General features: G+C 38.5%; 1 protein-coding gene across 4 annotated transcripts in view; it reads right to left on the reverse strand.

The window, feature by feature from the left end:
• Positions 1 to 21,958, reverse strand: part of PCGF3 (polycomb group ring finger 3) — a 48,615-nt gene that overhangs the window by 12,875 nt on the left and 13,782 nt on the right. For 2 of the 4 annotated variants that reach the window (XM_015849518.3, XM_085529392.1), the window contains 2 exons: positions 8,215 to 8,257; positions 3,626 to 3,743 (listed from right to left, as the gene is read on the reverse strand). In XM_015849518.3, the coding sequence (XP_015705004.1) occupies positions 3,626 to 3,734 (109 nt within the window). In that variant the 5' untranslated portion in view covers positions 3,735 to 3,743; positions 8,215 to 8,257. The remainder of the gene's footprint in view (positions 1 to 3,625; positions 3,744 to 8,214; positions 8,258 to 21,958) is intronic. The other 2 variants (XM_015849521.3, XM_015849520.3) reach the window with 1 other exon arrangement.

Consider the following 21,958-nt stretch of genomic DNA (forward strand, 5'->3'; position numbering starts at 1 on the left):
CCTTTCTTTCCTTTCTTTCCTTTCCCTCCCTCCCTCCCCTCCCTCCCTCCCTCCCTCCCTCCCTGCCTTTCCTTCCTTTCCTTCCTTTCCTTCCTTCCTTTCCTTCCTTCCTTTCCTTCCTTCCTTTCCTTCCTTTCCTTCCTTTCTCTTTCTTTTCTTTCTCTTTCTTTTCTTTCTCTTTCTTTTCTTTCTCTTTCTATAAAAAACTTTCCAAAAAACAGCTGGATATACAGAAAACTTTCCAAAACTGTATATCCAGCTGTTATCTCACTTCTAACTTTGACAGAGTACAAGACAGTTAAACTTCTCTCAGAAAAATAATTAAATGGGGACAGATCTTCAGTACTCATAAGAAGCATCAGTGAAGGCTGCTAAAGCAATGCTACATTACAGTGCTGCATGCTGTTGAAACGTTTTCCAGCTGCACATACATGCTCATCTGCATCTAGTTCAAAATAAACTATTAAGAAACAGTACTCGTAATATATACCACTACATGATTTCCTGACTCGCTTGATGGTTCTAAAGAAAACCAAATTGAAATGTTAAGAAAAATAAATAAATAAGTAAATTAACAAAAATTACCTTTCTCTTAAGCAGCACCAATTCATTTAGTTTTCGTATTAACGCACTTATTGCAAAAAGAATTTCTGTAACTACAGTGCCATCTAGCTCTCAGATAGGATGATGGTACATTTCAATGAACAGCTGGTGATATCAAGAAAATTACACAGCACCAAAGCAGGCATAAGAACTTTGTACTTCATATTGTATTTACATATTCATAGTGACAATACCACAGCTGGTAGAGGTTGTGGTCATGTCAAGACTCATAGCTATGAACACAAAGCACAGACCTTGCATAGCAATATGCAGTGGAATGCCACAGCAGTAGTTCTGTTTTACTGTTTCAATCAATCTTCCAGTCTGGAAGAAGTGTACGTCAGTTCCTACTAATCTGAACTCAGTGTAAGTCAGCCTAGATCCTGACAGGCTTATTAGTCCACATACAGCACCTACATAAATGCAATTTGATGGCTTATCCAGAGTTCTACAGTCTTCTAGACAGTTTTTTGTTGTTGTTTTGTTTTGTTTTCTTCTCAAGGTCAAGTTGGGATTAATAAACTATCCTGAACATGGAAGTCCTTGGAATACAGGACAGATAATATGCAAAATATTCTAGAGTCTGAAACAAAGTAATACTAGAGAATTTCCATTAAGTGGGTTTTCAAAATTTCTTCATTTATTCAGATAGCTGGACACTGTAGCCCTAAACTTTCACAGTACACTTAAGCATATCCAAGAACATGCACTAGAAAAGGAATAATAAGGTTGATTATTTGTGCAGCTTCACTTCTCTTGACAATCTCCATTCTACATCTAGATCAACAAACAGGTGTTATTCACCACTCTCATGAACTCACAGAATAATATCTTCTTTTTCTCATTTCAAAATATTATTTACACATAAACATCAGTGAACATCAAATTGAAAATATGGAAGTTTATAAAGACCTACATATATCTGACAACCTAGAACTCTGACCAAGAGACAGAGGTACACTGAGATTTTATAATGAGTTTCTACTGTTGAATCTTTAATCTACTCATTTGAAGGCCTACCTGCCACCAACAATCTAGAGATAGAGAAATCAAATATAAACAAAGTGAAAAAGTGTGTTTCCCATCAAAATGACTCTCACCACAGGTTTCAAGCATCCCTTTACCACTGAAAAGCCTGTGAATGTCTGAAGCGGGGATTATGAAGAAAAATGAGATAACTGTAGTTATGAGTAGAAGCAGAAAGAAAACTACAACTCAGCAGAGAATTAATTATCTCAACAGGCAAGACACTTTCAGGGTAGACTCTGCAAGGATGCTTTCCCAGGAGTATGTATCATTAGTACTAACATACACAACATAAAAAAATGCCAACTTGCAGAAAATGGGTTTTGTTTGTTTGTTTTTAATATAAAGCTATACCTCCTGTACAAAATAAATAAATAAATAAATAAATAAAGCAGTAGAACCTAGGAAGCGGTATTCCCCGGCTTTTGAAGAAAGTACTACGTATTAATAAAGACTTCATAAATGAATGTGAGAAACAGCATAGATTATATTGACAGAGAGAAAAGGCTGTTTGTACTTGTAATGATCAGGAAAGCACTCTCTAGATCTAAGTCAGCCACATGACTTTGCAAAATACTGTCCTAATTTGTAATCTTGTTAATAGTAGCAGTTGAGAAAAAAATTAAGCAGAAGTCAAGCTTCAGGATCTAATTGTCTCCCTACACTCCAGGAAGAATACTATGGAAATCATGATATGAAGCATTAGCAGAAGGGACATGAGAACAGAATGGCATGAAATTGTGACAAGAACAATAAATTCATTAGAACTGAGAAACATAACTTAGAAATGAAATACAATGGAAAATGTAATCTTAGCCAAGTATTCTAACTTTCAGGTGGTAAATAAAACAAGTTAAACACAAACTTTCAGTGGAGATGAAGCAATAGCAATAAAATAATTAATTCCCTTCCAAAAAAAGCTTAGGAAGCTATTCAAACAACATACTAGTTTTATCAGAGTAATATGCTACAAAATGCATGTGGTTTCTGAAGCTGCATGGCAAGTACTATTAAATAGACTAATACAGTTCTATACAAACAAAATTAATGAAGTTCTATGCTCTTATCAGATAAAACCAGACAAAGGGCTCATCTTACATAAATGTATTGGTTAACTGAAGGATTCTGAAGACACATCTCAAGAATTACTTTTGCTAAAACCTTGTAATATAAAAATACCTGTGACGCAGCTACAAGAGACATTTAATGCTACTACCATGAGTCTTTTGATTGGAAGGTTAATTCCTCAGATGACTTGGCAAAGGAAACTCAGATACAAGACAAATAACAGTTCTGGCACTGCCACTCTAGACTATATTCCTCCACAGAATCACCATTTTTCAAACCTCATCACTCCTATATCCCATCATGTCAACAATAAAGATACTGGGGTGAATTTGTAACTTCAAAAGACACTGTTTGTTGTTGTTGTTTGTTTTTGTTGTGGCTTTATTTGTTTTACATCTAAGGCTTTGTGAAGTTCTAAGGCCTAATTCACTCATGTGAAACTTGAAATTCACAATGCAATATAACAATCTCATTAAAATCTTCCAGAACAAAAACCTACCTCTAGAGTACTACATAATATACTTATTCCTCACCAAACGTGTCTGCTCTCTTCACGAGGACAGGAGAGCAAGAGATATTTAGGAAGCTCCAGGTAGAAAACATATGCTGTGTCAAATGTCATGGAAGAGAAAACTTTGCATACCACATTCTTTCAGCATGAATATAGGCTGCATTTTTGAATATGTATATTACCACTTCTATATGGCTTCAATTTTGCGCATTACAGTTCTAGCATCCTCTCTTCACTCACTTTGTAAAGACAATGACATCATTTTGTCAAAAAAATAAATAAAAAAGTCTATAAAAGCATTTATTTTTCTGGCTGCTGCACAGCAAAGTTCCGAATCTCAAAACTGGCACATCATGTTGCACATCAAGGGAAAAAAAACAACAACAAACCCTTGAACTTAATTACAGTTATACTTACATGTATGTAAGCATTCTGTTACAGTGGTAGCATCAATCAGGTATCCATTGCACAGACGACAGGTTATGTGGGCATTAATGTCCCAGAGCTTAATCTTTCTTGTTAGCATCTTTGGTGTCTATAGAAAAGAAAACATACACAAACACAGTTGCAGTGATGAAGTAAAAGTAATTCGGTGATAAATCATTAACTATAACTTGCCTTAAAGATATGTTTACACAACTTAAGGTTCTCATACGCTATATACATATACACATGTGCTTGTACATACATACACACACACACAAAGACAGCACTAACTTTTAGAAAACTTCACAGAAATAGAAGGTGTGAAATACTGGTGATTTCACATTATTTCAAGTCAAAGTCTCACTAGCACAGAAAATAGCCTTTCTACCCCACTGTTAACAAGCCCCCTGCTGCTCACAGGACTTGGGAGTTAAGATGAAAATCCTATCATTCTGCTGATGTAAGCCATTACTGGTTACATGAGAAATTTCACCAACAAAAAATAATAAAAAAAACAGAGAAAATCCTCAGAACAATTAGAAAGTATTTTTGAGACTTAGAATTGAAAAGAATTGCTTCTGATTTGGCACAGTATGTTCAGCTACACTCAAGGCCTGCCTTTATTTTTTATATTAAAGCATCGTTTGAAGTCATCTCAGTAACAGCTGGAAAGCAAACATGAAATTATTTTTATTTAAATAGGGTTAATAGAAGAACATGTTCCAAACTAAAACTGCCTCACTGGCAGAATTGCAGTTTGCTGTACTAAGCAGTGTGAACTGGAAAGCTTTTCACACTTCAGTACAAAGGACAGCATAACTACCTTTAAGCAGGCAAAAATGAAAAATTAAAACTTAAACAGCTCATTAACTTCTTTGGCAGCAACCTCAGCTGCTCTGAGAAAACTGTTTACAAAACTTATTACTTAAGAAGCACACTGTTACCTTTAAAATATATACATACATGTCTTTATCAATGTGGGTATAAGTATACCTGTATATACATTGAAAATATGTAAGTTTTCAAAATACGCTGAGAAGAAAACTAAGAGAATTTTATTGTCACCAGAAGTTGACAGCATTAACAACATGGCAGGCTAAACTGGCTTACAACTCAGTACATTTGCCTCCTGCACCGCAGATGTGACCACATTACACTGCTCTCTGTTATGGTAACTGTCCATGGCTCATGAACACCAATAGTATTCCCACTAAGGTAGATGAAAACACTTCAGAATTTTCATGGTAACTCATCTTCCCCAAATTTCACAAAGAAATACTTTAACAAGTTTGTCTTACCTTTAACTCAGTGCATAGTATCTTTTTTTCCTTTGTTTGCTGAAGTAGTATTAAGCAGAAAGGACTATACAGCACAAAGCAAACCTTCATAGCAATCTAATCTAAACTACTGTTGACAAAGTACTTTATCTTTAGGATAAAGTACTTTATATTTAGGAGGAATTCTAGTATTCGTGGTTAAGAAATAGACAAGTATCAAACTTTTTTTATGGCATCTGAGATTTCTTCATTAAGGTAGCAACCAGCTTCTGACAGAAGAATGAAAAGCACGAACTCTATCACCCAGATCAAAACACAGGTCAGAGTCTATTCTAGGAACTTAATTACTTTTCCAAATCTTAATTTATAGTTTTATTTCTTACTATTTCAAAAGCAGTTGCAAACTCAACACTTTCAATCTAGTCTATGAGGTGTCCAGCTAAAGAAGCTACTGCATGAATCACTTAACACTTCTAACACTCAGGGTAAAAGGTTTTTAGCATCATTCTTACAAACAGTTCGGGAGATGGATTTAAACTACTATTCATGTACAGAGCACTTTGTAAATCTTAATTCATGATGCGTAAAAGAGAACTTAAGCTACAAGGATATTCAGAGAGGCATTACTAATACAACCCTATTTGTCAAAACATGAATTCAGAAAGAAGTGTTCAGGATTCCCACAGACTGACTTCAACCATTACAGAGGCAGAAAAGTCAAAGACATTACAGTGAAAGCTGATGCAATTTATACACTTCTCAGCAACAGAAAAAAATGCACGTCAAATATAATATCCAAAGCAAGTCTATTTGGCAAACTCATGAACCAAAATGTCGAAGAAAGTTATCATCTGACATGAAATCATGTAATTTCAGGGCGCAGGCCAGAATCTTCATTTTTAAAATAACATTTTCAGAACGTAACAGCACTTTTTCACAGTTGAACACTGCAAATGTTAGGTTCATATAAAAATTAACAAGGCAAATCTGTATGACAGAGCTCCATTTGTACTCCCATACAGTACTCCCATACATCTTCTAAAATCATAACACACATGCAAGTAATCTCAACCTGAAGGAAATGTAGATATCTTCCTGGGTCTCTTAGTCTGTGGGCTGAACAGTGACATCTGATATAAAAGTGAAGCTTTTCACTCCTCACCTAGCAAATAAGTGAACATTAGAGTCAAAACACAATCCTCCTCCCTCAAAATCTTATTGTTGGAACAGAAAGAAGTCACAGTTATCAATCCTAGAATCACAAATCACTCTGAACAACAGATGCTTCCTAATAATCTGAATCCTGCTTTTACAAGAAATAAAAAACACAGAGAAATGATCACTCAGCAGGCTACAAAGGCTCACAGGATCACGCTGATCAGAAGTAACTTCCCAAAAGCTCTAATCCCACTTTGCACTCAAAGTGACACAATTTAAAATTGAATAACTCTTGGGCACAGTCCTGCTGCACTCAAACATGCAAGAAAGGATACACCACAGTATCTCCAGGCTATCTGTTCCAGATTCTGACCACCCTCATTGCCAAAAAAGGGCTCCAGTTATTTATTTAATGGCACTGAATGGTCCTGTGCTGTAATTTGTATGCAATGCCTCTCATCCGAACAGGGTGCACCTCTGAGAACAGAGTGGCTCTATTCTCTTGGTTACTGCCTGTAAGCATATGAACATAACAACCCCATCTTCCCTTATACTTACACAAGGATACACATACAAAAAGCACAGCATACAAAAGCAGCAATACCAATATCTCAGGCAATAGCTGAAGAACCACTGTTAACCCAAATATTTAGTACTTTGCTCTGTAAAATATTTTTGAGTCACGATAACATTAATTGGAGATGTACTGCCTTAAAGAATTAGGAAACCTTCAGGAGTTTGACAGACCTGAATCAATTCTTGAAAGAAGTGTTGTTTTAAAGTGCTGTGGTTTAAACCTGCAGGCAGCTAAACACCACAAAGACACACTAGGGTGGAAAAAAGGAGGAGAACCCATGGAATGAGATAAAAACTATTTATTAAGACAGAAAACAAAGAGAGAAATAGCAGTAATCATCATGTGGATATGTACATTATCATTACGTGTATATTACATATACATACAAAACAAAGTGATAGACAAGCAATTGTTCACTACCCACCAACTGATCCCCAGCCAGTCCCCAAGCAGCAACTGCCCCCTAAGCCAACTCCTCTCAGTTTTATTTATTTTTTCATATGATGTTCTATGCCATGAAACACCCTTTTGGCCAGATTAGGTCCCGTGTCCTGTTTCTGTCCCCTGCCAGCTCCCTGTGCCACCCTCCCCAGCACTCTCACTGACAGGGAAGTGCAAGAAGCCAAAATACTGAAATGTCCCTGGCTCTGTGCAGCACCTGAAACATCATGGTGTTATCAGCACTGCTTTTCTTCAAAGCCAAAACACAGCATCATAGTAGACGCCATGGTTAAACTCTGTTCTAGCTGAAACAAGATGCAAATGAAAACAAGGGCCCCAAGAAGACTGGACTAGATGAATTTTCTCTGTGAAAGACTAACAAAATCTGCTTTCCTAAAACGTGCTACTGGTTAATTCTGAAATGGATAGAAGACCTATCCAAATCAATTTTTTGAGAGATTGCTTTCCTAACAGCTGTACAACAATGGATTATTAATGAATTATTTAGAAACAGCCTATCTACAACAGAGAGAAGAAGAGGCAGTCTCATTAAATTCTGGGACATGGACTCCATGCAGCAAAAAGTTCCATGCATCCTGCCAACATGCCAAAAAGATAACGTGAACCAAGATTCGTATTTCTTCTTAGTTCCAATCCACATTATTTGGCACCTGACTGTCAGATCATCATCAGCCTCTGACTGTCTGGTAAGTACTACATTGTGCAAGGAGGAAACAAAGAAAGACGACCACAAAGACATCTGCACTATATTTCTAATTATTATAATTAAATGTAAACAAACAAAAATAAACACAGTCAGGAGATGCTGGCAGTGAATACATGTGTCAGTCAACTGGTTTTAGCCACACTGTGTTTCCTTCACTAAGGCAGCTTTCCATTAAGATAATCAGACAGTGTACTACAAATCTCTCCCATACAACTGTGTCACCAAGAAGACGTGGACAAATGCCCCTGTACATACTTTTCCCTTTCAGAGAGATTGCAGCACTGAAAACTATTACTAATTCAAGTTCAAAGAGAGGATAAGTAAAGAAACTCCGCAGATGTTTGGCCTTATCGTTAATATATACACTAGTCAGGAATATTTGGGCCCACATGAGGCATACCTCTCAAACCAGCATTTCTTTTCAGAGTTTGCCATCCAGAGACCTGAAAAGACAGAAAAATAGTCTGAAAGTTAACATCCAAAATTCCTCAAAATCCAGCTGCCACGTAGAAATACTCTGTATTTCCAGAGTCTCTATAAATTTATTTTGGAAAATACCTAGAAAGAAGATGTTTGTATCACCTTCCAAAGAGAGGATAATCTCATACGTATATCATGGTGTGAGAAAAGAAGGCAATTTTTTTTTTTTTTATGAAGTGATTCACATAAGGAAAAATCAGATGTTAAGAGACAGGTAATGAGTACTGCTGCTTCCATCCTCCTGTTCCACAAATCAAAGCACAGCCTGCAGTTGCTGATTTTAGTGTGACATTGCTAAGGGAATTACAAATGCCATGACACAAAATATTTATGGTAGTATTAGGCACGAATGTCACTGCAAAACAAATAAGAAACTCTTCAGAATTGTACTGTGAGGTGCTTTTACTGCCTTCAGAGAAAGAAATATTGCTAACTGAAAACAAGGCAAGGCTGCATCAGATGCTATTTCATTGAAACCCACAAAAAAGATCTTCACAGAGGAAGTAAGATGCCTCATATGTACATACTGAGAAACAAAGAGGTATCTGCGAGCTGCTGCAAGGTTTACTTCTGTAGCACAATATAGGGAACACAGCAGCCAACTACACAGCTGCTGAAGATGGAGTTAGAGGTTTAAAACCAGTCTAAGAGCACACAGCAGCATAAGCCTGTGAGCAACACAGTCTTCCAAAGAAAATGCCATGCATCTTCCCTCGCTGCTGGGAGAGGACAAGGTCATACCTGAGTTAAGCTGGAAGAATAAAGTGGTACTTAAGTGATAAGCGAAGTGCCAGCAGTCAAGCTTGTCCTAAAACTCCACAAAATACTTCCCGTTCTGTTTGCACAATACAGTGATGCACTACTAATGCTTCATACAAAATAAATTAACATACTTAGAGATATTCATTCAGAACTGGGAAAGCAGACTCATCTGTTGACCATGGACACTAAAACATTAGAACAGACCAGTACTGTTTCAGAATGATTTTATTTAAAAGTTTTATCAAACCGCTACTGCTGTTCTTGATAACTTGACAATTTATCTAACTGTAATTCTCATTTGTACCACTCGGCGTTGTAAGGCAAAACAGGTTGTTGCCTCAACCAGGTACAAATCCAGAACTGAAGTGAATGCCTGAAGGATTCACAAGTTATTACAAAATCACTCTATTTAAAGCATAAGCAATTTCTTTTTCTTCTGCTGAAATATAGCATAATGTTACTTCATTAAAAAGCAAAAAACCAAAAACAGAGCTCACAGTGGAGAGAGCCTGAGGAGAAGCAGCTGTATGCAGCAGATGCTACTAATTTTGCAGAATAATTACTGAAAGGCATTAAAATCATATAGCACTGGAAGCAGAAAGAAAACAGTGGCAGGTATACTTCAGTGCACAAGGCATTTAAGTGAAAGTCACAGCTCTAAGAACAAAATATTACACTGAAGGAACTTTGTGCAGACCCAAAACTTAGTAAATAAATTTTTTCAAATCAAGATTTAAGTCCACAGTACATTTGTTAGTAACTGTATGCAGATGAAATGCAGTATACACACACACACACACACACACACACAAATAAATAATAATAATAAAATAATTTTTAAAAAATAGCTAAGAGTATCACTTAAATTTTAGAAAACAGAACACCGGTTTAATATTACTTATCTTCACTTCTGCAAACATTTTCATCACAGACCAAGATATTTTATGAGTCAGACATTTATCACTGGAGAACAGGTATGACCAATGGGCTATTGTAAAAGCTGTATAGAGCTCTGGAGAATAACAGGGCTATTAACTCATGTAAATACCTTCAGGTGCAGGACACCTTCCTTCAAGGAATGGAAGGACAGAATAAACAGAATATTTGTGGATCTTTTGGCTTCAGATATCAGTCATTTGCTTTAATTGTTTTCAGGTTTTATTATCCTTGAGTATTTAAAGTCAAACAATTTATCAGCCACTTAAAACAGTGATTTCAAATACAGTAGAAGTGAGAAGGTTCTGAGTTTACTAAAATGTAAAGGTTTTAGAAAAGATTCTTCCAAATTGAGTTGTAAAATACTATAAACTTAAGCAGAATTATTTGTGTTGTATTTGCCAAGCACTATATAATAAAAGAACCTACCAAAACCAAATATTTTTCTTAAGCAGGATGAAATATGGCCCAATGCTCGCACTTGCTTTAGCTAGCCAACTTAGGATAAACGGCTGACAAGAAGCCTTTTTATTACTTACTTTATCCACATAATTACATGTTAAAGCAGCAAATGTGTACAAGTACTTTTTTTAGTATAACGCCAGAAATTCCTCACATCTGGCAAGTCCTTTTTCCTATTTTAAGAAATGTATCAGCACCAGCAGATGGCACTAGTTCCCTAACTTCAAAGAGCTGGCCCACCTGCTACTAACTTCAGCAATGAGGATATAAAACACCTCTGCACAACATTTCAGATTGCCTGGTCCACACTGAGCACACGGGAACTGTCCTAGGCCACATATAAAATTTATAGTTAAAAAAGTAATTATTTTTACTTATATACATTATGTATTTTTAATTAAAATGTAAAAATTAGAGACAAACAGAAACATAAAACCAGTGGGATACTGTTCTTGTGATACTACTGCATCAACCTCTGGTTCGACTGAAGTAGCCACAGTTCTTAGCGAGCTCTCAAAGCCTTCATCAGTGATATTTAATGAAATATTGCTCTTCCTGTAGTTTACCCTTGACATTAATTGTTCACAAATGTATGTACTGCCAGAAGGTGATGGTATTGATAAGGCATGATTGTGAAGCATGGGATATTTTTCTTTGTTAATATAGGTCTTATGAAAGTCCAGTAGAGACATGACCGAATTTTTCTTTGAGTTGAACATCTGATTGCAACTCTATACATTCGATCTGAAAAAGCAAAGGTAAGGTATCTGTATCAACTGAAAGCAGAGTCACAAATATATCAAAAATATTTATGACTTTTTAGAAATCTTGAAGCCTATTTTCAAAACCCTTTTTCAAAAAAGAAAGCAGGGCTGCATATTTTTTGCTCTTCATAGGGCTGTGTTCAGCTAATGCATGTATGAAACTACCTGCCATAACATCAGTTGCCATAATTCAAGTTTTATTTCAAACACTGATATGGTTTGAAATGTAGCACAGATTAAGTTGATTTTCACCTTGAAGATGTATGTTTTGCACATTTCAACGAGCAGTCAAATCCACCAAAAAATGATAAACTTTTGAGCCGTTTTTTATGTTCAAATTCTGGCAAATTCTCAAAACTCCAAAAATGACTTGATTTCAATTTGCAAATCTTTACATATTTTTAGTATTTTATCCTGACTTTGCCACCTAAAAAGTAAATGTGTGTTCGCATAATCAACATCCATATTTCTAAGGAACTCCTGGAACTGGCAATGATTCAACCCATTGGAATTTAACAAAGTTCGCAGCTTTGATCATGGTTTGCACGATGTTACCCATTTCTAAGGCGTTCACACATAAATTTTCATGATGTATGATGCAGTGATATTTTGTCAAATGTCAGTTGTCAGTGGCATCTTCTGTTAATTTTATAATTCCTTTTCTCCCAGCCATCACTGGGATACTGTCAGTAGCTATACCAGATATGTTGACAAAGTTTGACAAAAATCACTTCAGCACATTCTTTAACTGCTTCATATATATCAAGCTACTTATTGTGTCTTTTAATGGCACCAAATAAACCATTTCTTCAGTATCTCTAATGAAAATGGCAAGTTGAGCCATGTCATGCAGCATCAGTACTTTCATTTACTACCAAAGCAAAAAAATTGAAATTAGCAGCTTTCACTCCAAATTTATTTCAACAGATGTTCCCATTTCTTCAGTTCACCTGGCTAAAGTCTGGTGACACAAAGTGATTTCAGAAAAATATGTTGTTGTTGTTGTTGTTTTTTAAATCAGGACTCATTATGTCTGCCATGCTTTCCATGCAGGCTGAAGTATTAGTATCGGAAATCACTGTGTTTCACTCAACGAACAGCACAAGCACATGTCACAAGTAATGCACACAGGTTTCAGTGTGACTGAGTGGGCGCAACTGGCATGAGAAGCAGAGTCACTACTGCCTGGTGTTCTCCCTGTGTCCTGGGGCTGATCCAGGCCATGTGGTGAGGAAGGATCACCACCATGGTGATGCAAAGCAGGGAGCACAGGCTGCAGTGTGGGCTGTGCCAGGCTGCATGTTGTTTGCAGGCCACTGGTTGGACATGCCTGAAATAAAACTAGCAAGTAAGACCTACACAACCTTACAAATCTGTTGTTCCTGCTTTCCCAAAATAAAGAGCTATTGAGCACAAACGAAGCACACAGTTTATGCCGAGCTACTTGCTGGGGTCAAATATAAGCTACCTGACAGGTTAAGAGTCTTGAGTTCATTAGAAACTGAACTACATGCTTCTCAGCATCTCAAAGATTAAAATGGCCTGCAAGAATTGGACGTTATTTGCTTCACATTTCTGAGTGGTGCTACCACACTACAAAAATTCATACGCAATTGATCTAGAGAATAATTTTAAATGATTTGATAATTAATTGTTACAGTACTTCCTCAAGGAACACCACTTGACTTCTCACCCACTTTTAGCAACAGCTTCTTGAATCAAAAGATTCAAGAGTGAGGACAAATGAGATTATAAAACTATTAGAGAGTGTCTAAAAGAGATCTATGAAGACAGTGATGGCTCTGAAGGGCAAGAAGTGTGAGGAGTGGCTGCGGACCCTTGGTGTGCTCAGCACAGAGCAGAGGAGCTGAGGGGAGCCCTCATGGCGGCTGCAGCTCCTCACAGGGAGCGGAGGGCAGCTTTGCAGCGACAGGGCCCGAGGGAACAGCATGGAGCTGTGCCAGGGGAGGGGCAGCTGGGGGTCAGGGAAAGGGGCTGCACCAAAGGGTGGTAAGCATGGAACGGGCTGCACAGGGCTGTGGGCATGGCCCTGAGCTGCTGGAGCCTAAGCAGCATCTGGATGACACTCTCAGACACTGATTTTTGAGTGGTACTGTGTGGAGTCAGGGGTTGGACTCCACAGTCTTCGTGTGACCCTACAAACTTGATATATTCTATGATTTCTCCACTGATGAACACTGTAGAGATTAAAAACCTAATGAGACTGCTAGGGGAAAATCACGGTGCATCTGGGAGCATGGAGGAAGAAACATTACAGCATGCATCCAGGACCAACAGGTAGTGAGATGCAGTGTGTATCCCCAGTAGGCACACATACATACAAAGCACACATATACATATCTATATAGGCAGTGATAGATCAACCAAGACACAGTGTTCACAACCACAGACAGCATCAACAGCCTAATCCTGCTCCAATCTCTGCCAAAGTAGGATGGAGATATGCTAGTATTTCCTTAGCAGCCACCCCTGTCTGCAAAGACACATCATGGACACATAAAGGTCTCTATGATCCAGGGTGCACATCCAGTTGCTAGCACTTAGGTCCGCTCTCGCTGTCTCTCAGTTGCTGGCACCTTACAGACCCTGTGAACTGAAGTCTGACTGCAGCTGCTGGCACTAAAACCCTTGTACACACCCACCCACACAGAACTGAGAGCCCCCTGCCACAGAAAATGTTAGAAAGGAATTTCAAAGCACTAACTGTGTTATCAGGCACAGGCCACAAACAGGCAAACATATTAGGTAGAATTTCTTCTCAGAAAGAGTGGTTAGGCATTGGAATAGGTAACCCACAGAAGTGGTGGAGTCACTGGAGGTGACACCTGGAGGTGTTTAAGGAAAGAGTAGATGTAGTACTTTGAGACATGGTTAAGTGAGCAATACTAGCAGTACTAGATGACCTTGAAAGTCTTTTCCAACTTTAATAGTTCTATGATTCTATTATGGCCAGTCAACTGCATACACGTGACCTGCCTATAGCAGGGGAGGGTTGGAACTACATGATCTTAAAATTCCCTTCTAACCCAAACTATTCTATCATTCTGTGACCTTTTATCCCCTTGTCTGTTTTCTGACAACTATTTCTCCATAGATGACCTAAATTCTTTCATACCCTTGCCTTTGGCTCATCCCCAAAACATCCTTTAAGTCCTATGAAACCTCAAAATGCTCTTTACCCATGTCTTACATGTCCCTCACCCTTGCATAGCTGCCTTGCCACACTACAAGGTGCTCCAGCATTGCTTCATGATGATAGGCATCATGACTGATCAGAATGGCTGACTGTTTTCCATGGACAGCTCTGGCTGTCTTCACCTGCTGTTGTGTCCCTCTGATCATCTGGGCTTGTGGCGATGGGCTTCGACAGGCTGATGGATCCCATGATGGGCACTGAAGTAGTTAGGAAGGGTATAATTCAGCCACCTTCCCCCCTGGTTTTGGGTGTGTGCAGATGAGCTGTACCATAGAACCTGACAAGTATCATTAAATATATTAACAGAAGCAAAGTAATGCTGTTCTACAAAGGCTAGTACTGAAACTGAGGGTGCAGAACACAGGATGGACCCTCACTCACTAAGTACTGATCTTCTTCCAAGGAGTTACTTTCCATGTGGCCAACAATTCTTCACACATAGTATTTTCTCTGCACAAAACTTATCATTACAAGGCATTCCATTGAGCAGAATGAAATACTTCTTCCTCCTCAGTCTCTCACAGTTGTGTTTATGAAGCATTTGAATGCTAAACAAACTTAAAGTCCTGACAATTAAGCATAAACCTGAGCTGCAGTTCAGAAATGAGTAGAAAAACAAAGTTTAATCAGCTCACTATTCCAATTAAACACCAGTGAGGCACATAGTTATTAGGTAATCCACACCCTCTATGATTGTTTTAAGGAATAAACTTGAAGAAAAGCTTTTCTGCTGTGAGGGTGACAGAGCATTGGAGCAAGCTGGCCAGAGACTATGGTCACTTCTCTACAAAGAGTCAAAACCTACCTGGATTACACTCATGTACAACATGCTCTAGCTGACTCTACTGGAACAAAGGAGGTCATAGAATCACAGAATGGCTTGGATTGGAAGGGAGCCCAAGGATCATCAAGTTCCAACCCCTCTGCCACAGTCAGGGCCACCGATCTGCAGGTCTGGTAGATCGGTTCAGACTAGATGACCTTCAGAGGTCCCTTCCAATCTCAACCTGTGTTTTTATGTGGTTTTATGTTAGTTTCACTTACAAGATATAAAGCCATGTTTTAAGAATTTCATGAAAAAACAAGAGAGCTATTGTTCTAGCTTTCTCAGCAAAAACAAGCATTAATATCTAGTTTTGTTTTTACACATTTCAGTACTCCAGAGGTTTAGGTGGGGTTTTGTTTTTGAGACATTTCACTGTTCCCTAATCAAACAGAAACCTTCCTTAGAAGGTGTTATTTTCTCTGTTGCAGGCAAGTTCCCAATTTCTTCCCAGAATCTAAAATTATCTCATATTTGTGTCAGAAATAGTTTCAACTATACTCTGTGTACAGAAGACATTCTCAAAGCCAATCATATAAATAAGTAAAAAGTAGCTGAAAAAGAAGAACAACTACAATGGAACCGAAACCTTTAGCCTACTAGCATGAAATAATAGTGCTTACGAAGAACAAGCGAAAAAGAACAGGATCACAGAATCACAGAATTGTAGGGGTTGGAAGGGACCTCTAGAGATCATCGAGTCCAACCCCCCTGCCAAAGCAGGCTCCCTACATCATGTCACACAGGTAGGCGTCCAGGCGGGTCTTAAATATCTCCAGAGAAGGAGACTCCACCACCTCCCTGGTGGAAGTTCTTCTGCACATTCGTGCGGAACTTCCTATGCTGTACTTTCATCCCATTACCCCTAGTCCTATCCCCACGCACTACTGAAAAGAGACCAGCCTCACCACTGTGGCTTCCACACCTCAGGTATTTATAAACCTGGATCAAGTCCCCTCTCAGCCTTCTTTTCTCAAGGCTAAACAGACCCAGTTCCCTAAGTCTCTCCTCATAGGGGAGATGCTCCAGGCCCTTCACCATCTTAGTCGCCCTCCGCTGGACTCTTTCCAAGAGATCCATGTCTTTTTTGTACTGAGGAGCTCAGAACTGGACACAATATTCCAGATGAGGCCTTACCAGGGCAGAGTAGAGGGGGAGGATCACTTCCTTCACCTGCTGGACACGCTCTTTTTAATACACCCCAGTATGCCATTGGCTTTTTTGGCTACAAGGGCACACTGCTGGCTCATGGTCAATCTGTCGTCCACCAGGACGCCCAGGTCCCTCTCAGCAGAGCTCCTCTCCAGCAGGTCTTCCCCCAGCCTGTACTGGTGCATGCAATTATTTCTACCCAGGTGCAACACAGAACAGGAACACACGGAAAAGCATTAAGGAAGGTTCTGCGCATCTCCTGAGAGGGAGACTGCACAGCCCCTCTGGGCAGCCTGTTCCAGCACTGTCACCCTCATAGTAAAAATTTTCCTCATATTCAGATGGAACATCATATGTTCCAGTTTGTGTCTATTGCTGCTTGCCCTGTTGCTGGACACAGCAAAAAAAGAGCCTGGCCTTACCCACTCCATCTCCCATCCTTCAGATATTTATAAGCATTGATAAGATCCAACTGGGAGATGCTCCAGGTCCCTCATAATCTTTGTGGCACTACAATGGACTCTCTTCAGAAGTTTCCTGTCACTGTTGAACGGGGGAGCCCAGAACTGGGCACAGTACTGCAGATGTGGTCTCACTGGGGCAGAACAGAGGGGCAAGACCACCTCTCTTGACCTACTGGCAATGTTTTTCTTGATGCAACCCAGGATACCACTGACCTTCCTGCCTGTCACTGTGCTGGATCATGTTTATCTTGGTGTCTACCAAGACCCCACCACCACTTTTCTTCACAGCTGCCTTCCAGTTGGGTAGCCTTCAGCAGTTCTGGTGCCTGGAGCTGTTTCTCTCCAGGTGTGAGACCACCATTTTCTCTTGCTGGATTCTATTTGGTTCTTCACCAGAGTGTCCAGGTCCCTCTGGATGGCAGCACAGCCCTCTAGTTTATCCACCACTTCCCCAGGCTCCACAGCTAGTAAATTACATGTAGAAAGCAGTATAAATTTTTGAGATACAGAAAAATAATAATCAGGACATAGAACTGAAGCTACCTATTTAATTTCTATTCACCTGACATACTTATCATACCTTATGTAACAACCAGAGACAAAGCTGTTTCTTACTTTACCATAAAACATTTGCTTTTGATTATACAAAATAAGTTATGCCCTGATATAAGTTGTCAAGACAACAGAGATGACGGTCTAAGTTTCTGCCTTGCACTCTACTATTAAATCACACAACATCAGGAAAAAATAAAATAATAAAGTAAAATAAAATAAAATAAAATAAAATAAAATAAAATAAAATAAAATAAAATAAAATAAAAGGAATTCAAGTAAGGTAGAAGAAATAGCAATACTTCTGAAGACAAGTTAAAGACTCAAAACTGAATCCCATACCTTTTCACACAAACTTCAGTAATGCATTTTTTATTTCACCTTATAGAGAGGAAAAAGGAACAAACACTAATACATCAGAACTGTTGTAGTAATTAACATTTCTGGTAAATTCACAAAATACTAAATACCATTCAAATGTTACTATTGCAGAAAAACAGTATTCACATGCAAGTTCATTTCAGCATCTTTAAAACTTCCTTTTAGAAGCGCCCTACATAACATTCCAGCAGGTGTACATATGCACACCCATCTATGTTTATGCATGCATATGTGGAGGGAGAGAAAGAGAAAGAAAGCACACAAACTGTACAAATGGTAATTTGAAAAAGCATGGAAATTAAGTACTCTGCTACTAAAAAGGCAGCAGAAGATTTTAGCATTATTTTAGCTCTGAAGGTGAAAGTGAATAGCATGATGAAATACAAGACTAAAGTCTTCCTGACTACAATGAGGATTGAAAATACCCTCACATGAATATGGATAAAGGATCAATATTAAATCAGAGACAGCTTTTTAAAGGATTGTCTTTAGGAAAAAGAACAATAGAAGTAAAAAGTAAGAGAAAGGCAGATTTTTAAGTATAGAAAATACACATACACCCAGTAAACACAACTTGGTCTACTTCTCTCCTTCCTACCTACCACCACAACTGCCAGGACCCACTGTGTCATTCCGTATTTCTTTCCTCCCCCAGTCTTCCCACTACCTTAACTCCTTTTACAATCAGAAAACAGACAAATGATTATTACATTCAAAGACATGTAGGCAAATGTAATTATGGCAGGGATGACATTTCATAATTCAGCAAGAAGAGGTTTTTCAAGTGTCAACAGATGGCAGTCATCTCCTATCAGAAATAAAACATGATCATGAATGAAAAAGTGTTTGTGATCAATTATTTTCTTTTTTTTTAAAATATACATTTCAAGGTAGCTTCTGAAAAGAACCTTAAATGTAGTTATAGTGAGCTTACAGATTTCAACAGATCTCCTTGTATAGGGATGCATTATCTTGAAAGTCAGTACTCACAAATAATCTCTACAAGTCTTAGAAACGACTTCTATTCGACTTCTTGTTGACAAAACAAGAAAGGAAAAAAATTATGAAAGTGTACTAAGTAAAAAAAAAAAAAAAAAAAAAAAAAAAAAGAGCTGACCACTGTCAATCAAGAGCACTCAGAGGAAGAAACAGCAACAACAAAATCATGCATTCATGTAATTAGCCAAAAATGTACAAAACAAAAGATAAATCCAATTGTAAGAGGACATCAAGAGTGGCTAAAATGGTTGCTGTTTTTAGTCTTTTCTTGAGATGCATTAGGACACAAATTTTTCAAGTATTATAGCCATTTTAAAATCAGCACACTAGATACAGGGTTCCTAAATTGTGTCATTCTCATGTGTACTATTACTGTAAAGCCAGCCTGTGAACACATAAAACACTACCACAAAACTACTGGGTCATTTAATATTGTGAATTTCTGTAATTTAAAGCAAGACAAAGTTAGCAAACTTCTGGTGCTCACACCAGACATTAGAAGTTTCCCTATACCCCTCAGATGGCCTTCCTAGCCACAATACATGGTTTATTGTAGAAGTCTGCACACATACTAGTCTTTCATGTAGATTATTGAAGCATATGATTACAGTGAACTTTAGTTAATTAAACTTTTGTTTAGAACATATTTAATTGACTACAACCTTACAAAGTCAATCTTCCACACATTCTCTTGCAACAAAAAAACTTCTGAAAGCTGCCATATTTGAAGCAGAACATAATTAGCTTTATCTGCTATATACCTCCCCTGATTAGCAGAACTCCAGAACTTCATCATTGCCTTGTTCAAAGAAGCTCTTAATGAGATTCCATTAAAAAAGCATTTTCCACAACAGGTGGTGTTGCTTGAAGGATTTGGGACACATTGGAAGTGACTCACAAAACTGTACAGAGTCTTCTGCTGAATGGATACATTTATTTATTCACAGGAATGTTAGAAGAGAGTTGAAGAATACTCAAGGGAAGGGTCTGTGCTGCACAGTGAAAAGTGTGATTTTCCTTTGGCAGCAGCAAGCAGTTTGGCTCCACTGCTGGTGAAACCACAGACTTCAAAACTCATAAGCAAGCTGTATTCAACCTGCCTCTCTCAAGTTAACCATACTTGAATTGTTATTGATGGACTCCTAACACATTCCTAAGAGCAGTGGGAGGCAGAATAGCATCTATGCCACAAGAGAAGAGTTGCTTTTCTGTCAGAGAACCTAGACTTTAGCAAAGCCTTTGTCTCTCACAATAGTCTCTTGGAGAAGCTGACAGCACATGGCTTGGACAGGTACGCTCTCTTCTAGGTAAAAAAGTGGATTGAGGGTTAGGCCCAGAGCATGGTGGTTAATGGCATAAAATTCAGCTGGTGACTGGTCACTAACAGTGTTCCTCAAGGACCAGTACTGGGGCTAGTCCTGTTTAATATCTTTACTGATGACATGGACAAGGAGTTTGAGGGCACCATCAATAAGATGACATCAAGTTGGGAGGAACTGTCAATCAGCCTGAGGGTATTTAGGCCCTACAGAGTGATGCCGATAGGCTGGATAGCTGAGCTGAAGCCAGTGGAATGATGACACTAAGTTCCAAGTCCTACACTCGGCCACAGGAACTCCAGACAATGCCACAAGTTTGGGGCAGAGTGGCCAGAAGACTGAAAAAGAACTTGAAAGCCTTGGTTGACTCCTGCCTCTACATGAGCCAGCAGTATGCACAGACAGCTAAGGAGGCCAATATTACGCTGGTTTGCATCAGAAATAGCGCAACCAGTAGGAGCATAGAGGCTTGTACTTTGATGAGGCCACATCTTGAGTACTGTGTTTGGTTTTGGACCTTTTACTAGAAGAAAGAAATCGAGGCCCTGGAACTTGTCCAAAAAAGGGGAACAAAGCTGTTTAGGATCTGGAGCATAGGTCTTATGGAGAACTGAGGGAGCTGGGATTATTCGGTCTGAAGAAGAAAAGGCTCAGGTGAGACTTTATAGCTGTCTACAACTGCCTGAAAGGAGGTTCCGGTGCGCTGGGAGCAATAGGATGAGAGGAAATGGCCTCAATTTACACTGAGGGAGGTTCAGATTGGATATCAGTCATTAGATATTCTTCTCTGAAAGAGCAGTCAGATACTAGAAAAAGCTCCACAGGGTTCAGGAGGTGCTCAAAAAACATGTAGGCATGGTATTAAGGAACATGATTTAGAGGTCAATATTGGTAGTAGGTGGATGGTTGGACTGGGTAATCTTAGAGGTCTTTTTCAGCCTTACTGGTTCTAGACAAAAACAACCTCTGACTGGCTAGATTTGATTCCACAGAAATCAATTTTACATGTCTGATAAAGAACCACTGCCTTAATTATATACAAATTCTTCTTTACATTCTGCTTTTTCCTTTATATAGTGCTAAGAGTACAAGGTCATTCCTGATCAATGCCCATTACAATCACTTATAAAATTTGGAAGAGGCCTTAAAATATCAAAGTCCCTAAAGACTATAAAAATATGATAAAAACCACAGCATTCTGTCAGGAGCTAGCTTGCTTTTATTAGTGAATACCACTACAACCTTGTTGGAAATTTAGATCCAAAATCAAACAATTGAAAAGGCACTTCACTTCCATTCAGATCTCATGGATCCAAAACAAAAGCTTCAGTGAGACTGTACAAGAGAGGACCTGAATACATACCAGGGTTTTTTTTTACGTTTTAAGTCCATACATTTGGGAGAAAGCAATTTATGACTTAACCACAGCTGAAACAGATCTTAATCTTCATATTGTGCCCTCTTCAGAACAGATGAGTAACTCTCAACACCAAATTATTTTTAGCTGCCACTTGAATTGATGCTGCATTTTCACAGATTGCCCTGTAATTCCCTCTATATGTGGGAGCTGATAGAGGCTTGAAAGGAACTTGAGAAGTCCACCATGTTGAAGCCAGAAACAGCTTAATGGACCATATCATCAAATCAAAAAAAAAAAAAAAAAAAAAAAAAGCCAAACCACATTATGTTTCTGTCACTGTTTAAAAACTTGCCCTTTCTCCTTCCCCTTACAGCCCTAAGTTTTAACTTACTTTGTTGAAAAATCCTAGGTATCAGTGAAACTTCCAATGTATACGTAATGTTGTGTGTGTTTCTACAACGCTGAAACTAACC

Source organism: Coturnix japonica, chromosome Z (genome assembly GCF_054131305.1).
Source record: "Coturnix japonica strain WE chromosome Z, WE-NBRP24, whole genome shotgun sequence".
NCBI lineage: Eukaryota > Metazoa > Chordata > Aves > Galliformes > Phasianidae > Coturnix > Coturnix japonica.